The following is an 8,706-nucleotide window of genomic DNA, read 5'->3' as shown; positions in this document are numbered from 1 at the left end:
GGGGGGGGAGAAGGGGACCATAAAGCAAAATGACATCCCGCCTTTCTGTGCCTTCCTCAGCTCTCCCCTTACCACAAGCTGGGTGGCCACAATGTCACCTGCAGCTGCTCTGCTCAGAAAGCCCCACTTCCCACATCCTCTGACTCTGCCTTCTCTGCATGCGGGCAGTCTGTGCTATTAGTCAGGAGTTAACAGGAGTCGGTCTGAGAGTGGATACGGAGATGGAGTGGATATTTAGGGACAGGAACAGGGTTGGTCAATTGTGAAGACACATTGGAGAGAAAGAGAGGACTGGTGAGAGCAGGTGGGAGTAGCTGGTGGGTAATCTAGTGGTAAGAGGTTAGCTATGAAGGACTGTTATTTCTCTTAGCACCAATACTACATACGTTTAGACCTATATTAGCACCTTGTTCCCAGGGAAAACAAACAAAAGCAGTTCAAAAACTGAAGGAAGTGGGAAGGTTAAAACAAGACAAAGTTGGCAGCAGAGGAGAAAGCTGGGGCTTTAGATCACCAGATCCTTGTCTATGTCCTCTGTGGAAGGAAAAGAGAGAGTTGAAGTTAGAGGACGAGGCTGCCCTGCAGGGGTCACTGCTGCAGCCCCACTTCTTCCCTGCATTACTCTCCCAGGGACCATAGCTTCATCCCAATGAGGGCTTTTAGAAGGGGTCTGCAGGCAGGTACTTACGCTCCTTAATGCCAAAGCAGCTGGCCCATTCCTCCAGGGCGATGTACTTGTCGTTGTCCAAGTCGCAGGCCTCAAAGAAGCGGGTGGTGCAGTGCTCCATGGGGATGAGTGGGGCACGGAGCGGGGCCAGCTCAGTGTGGGACAGGTACCTGCCAAGGTTCCCATACTGTCAGCATCTTGCTGCTGGCTGTGGGAGCCAGAATGGGACCCCAGCCCTCGCTTTGTTTTTAACTCCTAGAGGTGTTCAAGGCCAGGTTGGATGGGGCTCTGGGCAGCCTGGTCTAGTATTAAATGAGGAGGTTGGTGGCCCTGCATGTGGCAGGGGGTTGGAGATTCATTGAGGTCCCTTCCAACCCTGGCCATTCTGTGATTCTGCCAGTGCCCTCCCAGCATCCCCTACTGAGCACTGTCACGGATGTGTGTCTGGTTATGCAGCCGGCTGTGCTAGTCATTAAAGAGCCTGTGATGGAGGTGCTCACTGGTTGCTCCCTCCATGGGGCTGTGTGTGCAATCGCTCCCAGACACACATCCAGCTCACAGCTAAGCCAGCAGCCACTCTTTCAGCTGTTGAAGTTATCCCTGTGGTGTTTTAGGGGACTATCACCCAGCAGTAAATCTGAGAATGCTGAAACTCCACCCAAGGGAGGTGGGAGCAGCTTAGGCCCCTCTTTCTGCAGCAGAGTTGTTGGCAGAAGGTGAGGCCACCTCTTCCCCAGCTTCACTCCAGCCCCTGCCAGATGTGCTCAGCTCTTGTTCTCCATCATACTCGTGTCACACCTCCAGCTTGCTCTAACTCCTGCTCCACCAAACCACCTTGGACAGAGAGAGGTGCCAGGTGCCCATCCCACTCTGCCAATGCTCACCCATCGATGGGGTGCTGGTCCAGCTGCCCAAACTGCCAGTGCACAGGGAAGATGTACATGTTGTAGTTCTTCTCAAAGTCGCGGGCCAGCAGCTCCACGGTGTGGTCACCGGCCTCCAGGCGCTTCTCATTCTCGTGGATCTTCTTCACCTGTTGTAGGAGAGATTGGGGACATTTGTCAGTCGGGCTGCACCTGGGGTGCCAGCATTTTGAGGGAGAGCTCTCTGGGTGCATGGAGAAAGCTGCAGGATGCAGGGTTTAGTTTAGTGTTTGGGAATGATGCTGTGGTTTTGGTGCACAGGTGTGCGTGGGGTTGCCCCCCAGGGCTCTGTTGGTAGGGTGAGCTCCTGGGTTCCCTCCCCAAGCCCTCACCTTGAGCTTCTGCTTCTCTGTCAGCAGGTTGTTGTCCTCATCACGCTCATACAGGGTAATCAGCACATTCTTCAGCCAGTCCCGCATGCGCAGGGGGAACTCTGTCAGCTCAGTGTCCAGGCAGGCAGGGATGACTGGAAGCCACACACAGTGGTCAGCATCCTCCCTCCCTCTCCCTGAACCCACTTGGACTTCTGCTTAATCCCTGGGCTAAGTGGCTATGCTCAAGTTAGCCATCCTTTTGACTAAGGCAAGGATCCCGCTTACATTTGCAAGGCCCAATGTAGTCCAGGTGCAGCTTGTGTCCCTTCTTGGTTCCCTCCAAGGTGCACTTGGTGGCAAAGAAGTGGCAGGAGGAGTCATAGGTCTTGTTGTCGGTGCCGCAGACCTGCACAGGATGGGGAGATGCTGTGTGAGAGCCTTCAGAAGAGGCACATGCCTTCTTCCTTGGGGTGGGCAAGGGGATCTGCCACCTCTGGAGCCAGCTGTGCCCCTTGGGGCGTCCCTCCCTGCTCCCACCCATCACCCAGCTTCTGCCCTCACCTTCTCAAAGACGCCGGAGGTGGCTGGGCAGCTGGAGGGGTCCTGGCACACACACATGGGTGAGTTGTTGTCGTCCACCTCGCACACCTTGCCGTGCTTGCAGTGATGGTTCTGGCAGGGATCTGGGACAAACCAGGGAGTGATGTCAGAACCTGCCCTGTGCTCTTCTTGAGGAAACAGATCCTATCCTTTGGGCTTTTCCTGGGCTTCTTTGGAGTGACTGTGTCTCTCCTTCCCCAGGAAGGGATGGCATCGCCATCTGCTGGAGGGCAAAAGCTGTGGGGCATGGGAAGAGTGACTCACTCTCTGCAACGATCTCCTCTACATCTTCTGTAGGCTCCTCAAACTCTCCCACCTCCACCTGGACAGGGTTGGCCCCTACAGGCTCCTGCAAAAGAGGGCACTGTGTCCATGGGGTGTGCACAGCCCCCACTCCCCTGTGCTTTGGAGATGCTTTGGAAGAGCTGATGCTAGACCTTATTCCTGGCAAACATTGATACCTGGAGGAAGAAACCTGAGAAACATTGCTCATTTCTACTATGGGGAATTTCCACAGCACAAAGGAGAGCACCCCAAGGAAAGCTTTCCAAGCCTTTTGCTCTTCCCAGGGCAGTGTGTGCCACAAGGAATGGGTGATGGGGGGGTGGGGGGGGGAGGGGTAGCACAGTCACCTACCTCTGTGGTGAGATCTTCAATCACCTCCGTCTCATCAGGCAGAGCCTCTTGCTGCAGGGAAAAAGGACCATGAGCTGGGGGCTGTGGGGACAATGATCCCAAGGTGGTCACACCCTGGGGTAGGTGGCAAGGTCACCTTTGGATTTCTACCTCCCCCATCCTTTGCTCTGTCCTTCCCATGTTGGGAGTGGGGTCCCAGTTTTATTCATTGTAAAAGAAAATCCCCATTGGATGCATTGGGAGTCACATACATCCCTGTTAGGTGCAGCAGAGAGGGAGGTTCCATTACTCACCGGAGCTGCCAGGGCTTTGCCTGCCAGGCAGAGGAGGAAGAAAATCCAGGCTCTCATCTTTCAGCAAACCCTGAATAAAGGAGAGGAAGAGGAGGGATGAGCAATGAGGGCACTGCAGCTCCCTGTGCCTCTCAGCTCCACGCTGAGCTCACAACTGGCAGTAAGACATGCAGAGAAGAGTGCTTGCTCTATTTCCTGCCTTGTCTGGTCAGTGCTGCAGCTCTACATTCTGGCTTTTCTGCCTGAGACCTTAGGCCAAATACTGTTTCCAAGACAAATTCTTTTTATTTTGCAAAGTGAGAAGGTGAGGGTTTAGATTTTCATCGCTTTCCAGGATGCATTAGAAGAATTGCACAAAGATGGCTGTTCACCTTTCCCTCACAGGAATTATTTCAGACCAAAAAAAAAAAAAAAATGCTAAAAGCCCCTGCTGAAAGCCCCAGGAACAGGCAGTGAAAGTCTCCATGATTTTGTTTGTCATTCAGAGAAAGTGGAGGAAGGAAAGAGGGAACAGAGGAGCAGGCCTTTTGAAGATTAAATCTCTTAGAAAAATGCTTCCCACTTGGACTCAGACATCTGTATGAGTGGCAGGGATCAGGCATCCATCTCTGGCACCCCAAACGCTGGAGTTTCTGCTATGCTTTTTCTCTTTCCTGCTCCAAACCTGAAGGTCCCAAACTGGCTTGGAGGGCTGTGATGTGATCTGGGAGGAGAGCTGCAGCTGTGAGCTCACCCTGTGTGCTCCCTGCTTCCTGTTTGGCAGGACGGAGCCCCTCAGCTGGGTGCTGGATATGCCAGCAGCATCCCATGCCCCCTAATGGGGTACCTGCTCCTTCTACCTGCTGGGGTGATGCTTCCACCACCATTGAAGTCAGTTCTCTTGCTGTGGCTCCCTTTACTCCCCCTGCGTGGATTTGGCTGGGGGCAGCCCTCTGCCTTTATTTGCTTAATAGGCTGTTGAGGGCCCTGCCTGGTCCTGACTGAAATGGCTGACTCTGCCCTCCTGGTGAGGTGGTTTTTAGGAGAGGAGGTGGAAAAGTACTGAATGTGGCCATTTCCTCCCTTGCTGCCGTCCCCTGGCTTGTAAGGGCTGCTCCTGGGCTTCTCCCAAGGGGCTTGTTTGCCTTGGAAGGTGCTCTGAGGTTCACTGATGCTCTGTGGGCAGAGCCCAGCCTGGAGGAGAGGCCATGGCATGTGCACGTGGAAGAAGAACCCAACCCCAGACCAAGGCCCTCTCAGATAATTTCCCCAAGCTCCTAAAGCACTGAGTTTCAAAGTCTGGGCATGCAGTGAGCCGGGGTCAGGGAATTACTTGCTTGCTAGGAGCCAGCAGACAGCTGGAGCTGCCGGTGTTGTGTTTGGAGGAAGAAGGAGCATGAAGGAGTCTGAGCAAACAACTTGCCGAGCCGTCCCATGCCAGAGATAGGAAAACAAGTTTATTTGAAAAACAACATCTTCCTGGAGTCAGAGGCTGCACACAGAGGCTGTTGCAGTATTTGTGAGACCCTGACTGTTTTGCAAGGGCACAGCCTTTCCTGAATATCTGATGGCCAGAACTCCTGAAATAACAGCACAGGAGCCTTTGACGTTGCTCTGGCAGAAGAGCACTGCTCACTGAGCAAGTCAGTGTGTCCCTCCATGTGGGCCTGCCATAGTCCTGCTATCCAAGAGGATGCTACCAGCCAAGAGGATGCTACCAGCCAACAGGTACCAACAGGAGGCAGTGCTTTCTAAGAAGCCAGAACCTCCTGGGCATAGGGCATATGCCAGGCAGAAAGTGTTCTGTGCCAATGATGGCACTTGAGGGCTGGCACAGGTGTGGTGTTGGCACAGCAGTGAGGCTGCTGTCTGGTAGCTGGAACCACGATGAGCTCAGAGCTGCATGCAGGGGCTGTAGAGCAATATTCCCTCTGCTCTGACTGGGTTTTACGTGGGGAGCAAGGGGGAGGTCACAGTGCATTGTCCCCGTGGCCCAGACAACACTTGACCCCACTTGCATCCTAAGTGAGGCCTTCATCTCCCAGCTGCTGTGTAAACATGGTCTTGTGGCTCCCACAAATGCCTCTTGATGGGTCTGCTCGGTCCTAGATGTCTCCTCCCATCCCACCAGAGTGCTTCTGTGGGTGGAGGAGGACAGGGGATGGAGGAACGTGGTCCATGTGGCACTGACCGTGGCCAGGGTTGCATAAGCCCCGTGGGATGCCACGTTAGCGTGGGGAGGAGCCTCTGCCTGGCTACTTTGATAGCTCCTCCCTGAGGCACAGGACAGGCAAGGACCCCAGGCCCAATGCCACCTCCCAGCACCATGAGCAGGGGTGGGTGACGGCAGGGCGAGAACCCTCCCACGTCTCACTTGGTGACAAAGTGTGACCACTGCAGAGGGTCCCCTCACACACTGTGGGCTCACGGGGCCAAGAGAAATTCCCTTCAGCCCATGCACATGGTTGCACACATCCTACCCACCACATCTCCCCATGCAGTCACTAAAGGCACAGCCACCCACTGCTGCTCTATTAGCCCATACACCTTGCAAACAGTTATTGAGGTGCTGTGACTGCATTTATAAACACAGCAGATCTTTGCAGAGCTCACTTCTATCAGGATGGGAGCCCTCATGCCAATGCAGCTGTGCGCTGGCCTGAAGCTGTCACAGCTTGCCTTGTTGCAAATTGCTTCCAGAGTGGGAAACAGTTAAAGCAGCACCAAGAGAAGAGCATAGATGAGCCTCTTGCAGGCTGCACTTGGGAAGAGGAAGCAATGCAGCTTTTGGCTGTCCTGCCTGAGCTTCTCCTTTTGCTAGAGTGCCGCGCCAGGTGCAAACGGGTCCCTCCGGCTCCCGGGGAGCACGGAAAGCCGATCTCTCACTGATGCGCAGCTCCACAAAGCAGAGAGCAAAGAACCCCTCCCAACACCCCGCTAAATACGCTGCAAAAATGCGAACCATCTTCAAAGCATTCCCCGGGCTCGCCCTGCCACAGCCGCTGCGGCGATAACAGCCCCGACATCCATCCGAGCAGCGGACCCAGGAGGAGTTTCCATGGGAGCCGACATTCCTCTGGGGCTGAGTCATGGAAGAGCAGAGGGCTGCGGAAGGAGGGGCTTGCAGAAAGCTTGAAAAGTTTATTTCTGCTCTACCCCCTCCCATCACCGCCCGCATCCCGTCTCCTGCCGATGTGGCAGACAATAGCCGGGCTGCAGCAGCTGCGCACTACGCGACAGCTTTTAATTTCCACGTAAAACCCATCCGGCCCACCCTGTCGGGCTGCCGCGGTTTACTGTCGTCCTTGGAGGGGATGGCGGAGCGTTTCGGGCTGTTCCGAGCGCCCGGTGCTCCGCTCGCCTCCCCGGTGTCCCCGATTTCACCGCAGCTCGAAAGCGCTGCGTTTCGCTGTGCTGGGAGCTGAGCTCCCGTCCCGCACGGTGGGCTCCGTCGGGGGCACAAAGAACCGAGTTTAAGGCTGAACGTCACCGCACCCAGCGGTCGGCTGCTGCCTTTAAAGGAAGCGAGCCCTGGGCTATTCTGCCTGGACGGGGGTAGAGGCTGACCGATTCCAAGCCATCAAAGCTAAGCCAAAAAAGAAAAGAGCTTTGTCCTTCCTCCCCCGCCTCTCCCTCCGACAGTTGAGCAGCTGGAGCTAAGCAAAGCAGGACAGCCAGCAGGACCTGAAAAGGTTTCAAAATCTGCTCGGAACAAAAAACTGAGTGTCTCGTTTTGTTGTTTTCGCAGGAGAAAACGAGAGCGGCCGCACTGAGATAAAGCCGAGAGCTCTTTTGTTCGTCCCCCCAGATATCCCGGTGAGTAACAACGCTGCCTCAGCCCGGACTGCGCACGCTGGGGCCGATTTGCTGCAGGTCGGTTATTCTTATGGGTCCCTTCGAACTCGGGATATTTGCGTGTCCTGACCTCGGTCCAGCGTATCAGTAAGGAAATACCCCACAGCCCAGAGGGGGGAAAGGGATAAGGTCCGGTAATTAGGGGCGGCCAGGTGACACCAAAGCCGGGGGTCTGGCGGTGAAACTGACCGACAATTTAAGAGCTGAGATGCTGCAAAGAGAAGCGAGAAAAAGAGGCAGGAGGGGTCCCCAAAGGCATCGCACGGCGGTGGTCGGGACTGAGTGTCACGGGCGGGGGGGGGGGTAAGAAAGAGCGGGGCTCTGGCCGTACCTCGTAGTCCTGAGCAGGGCTGGGGGAACTCCAGGAGCTGGGAAGGACTGGAGGAGTCTGCAGGTTTTAGAAGGAGGCAGCAGGAAGGCAAAGTGTGGGCTGGGTTTCCTCTCCTCCTCCTCCTCCTCCTCCTCGCTATCTTTCCAAATCGGTCCCTTCCTCTCCCTCTCCCCGCGGTGGGCTGTCCCAGCTCCAAGTGCGGGCAGAGGCGCGGCCCGGAGCGCAGGGCAATCCAGAGAAGTCAAGCCGACGGAGGGGCTGGAGGGGACCCTGAACCCCCCACGCACATTGCTGAGATGAATTTGTCAGTTCTCTGGGAGGAAAGCCGTGACCCTGCTCGGTTTGTGCAGCTCCTAGCACCGTGGCTTGCATTAAAGTATGAAATGCTGTTGTTTTGCAGTAGTTTGGTCTCTGAACTGGTGCGTTCCATTCTCAGGAGGGTGCAGAAGAAAGGAGAAGGGGCATTGCTCCTGCGTTCTCTGCTGCCATAAGGAAATGCCTTGTGGGAAGGAGGAGGAAAGCATGATCCCCATTCTCCAGAGTTATGGCATGTCTGAGACATGCTCCCAGTGGGCACAGAAGTGCTCAGCTGGGAGAAAAAGCAAAGCCCCCATCCTGGAAATTTACAGGCCAGTTCAGTCTGATATTACTCAGTATTCTGACCTTACAGCCATTACTCAGCCTGAGCAGCTGCCCAGCCAGAGGCAGCCAAACAGCCAAACCTTTCGGGGCTGTCTTTGCACTTCTGTTCTTCCTGCTTAGGATGAAGTCCCCAGCACCCCTCTCCTTGCATTTCACCACAATAGACAGCATGGCCATGGTGCTGCACTGCAAAGCAAAAGCAGCAGCTAAGAAGGGAGGCTGTTGGGTTGTCCCTGAAGAGTGTCTCTGCTCCCCGTGCTGGCTCCTGGCTCTACTGAGTGCCTGATACTCTGTGATTTATATTGTCAGCACAGCCCTCACAGCACTTCTGCTGCATGTGAAAGGAGCAGATATCAGCACAAACATCCGCACGGCCAAAGAGAAGCAAAAGATAAACGGAACAAAAAGGAAAAGGAGAAGGGGAAAAAGAGATTGTGGTGGGGGCTGGGTCACCATTGCCACTTCC

General features: G+C 55.1%; 1 protein-coding gene across 1 annotated transcript; it reads right to left on the bottom strand.

The window, feature by feature from the left end:
- Positions 1-187: 187 nt before the first annotated feature.
- Positions 188-7,747, bottom strand: SPARC (secreted protein acidic and cysteine rich). Its single transcript, XM_010719154.3, has 10 exons — positions 7,599-7,747; positions 3,434-3,503; positions 3,141-3,191; positions 2,769-2,853; positions 2,466-2,587; positions 2,190-2,310; positions 1,923-2,056; positions 1,552-1,700; positions 689-837; positions 188-534 (listed from the first exon to the last, which is right to left on the bottom strand). The coding sequence occupies exons 2-10, from the start codon at positions 3,488-3,490 to the stop codon at positions 506-508; spliced, it is 897 nt and encodes a 298-aa protein (XP_010717456.1). The 5' UTR covers positions 3,491-3,503; positions 7,599-7,747; the 3' UTR covers positions 188-505.
- Between the last annotated feature and the right edge of the window lie 959 nt (positions 7,748-8,706).

The sequence above is a fragment of the Meleagris gallopavo genome, chromosome 15 (assembly GCF_000146605.3).
Source record: "Meleagris gallopavo isolate NT-WF06-2002-E0010 breed Aviagen turkey brand Nicholas breeding stock chromosome 15, Turkey_5.1, whole genome shotgun sequence".
Taxonomy (NCBI): Eukaryota; Metazoa; Chordata; class Aves; order Galliformes; family Phasianidae; genus Meleagris; species Meleagris gallopavo.
Note: the sequence above shows the minus strand (reverse complement) of the source record. Positions and strands in the feature narration are given on the sequence as shown.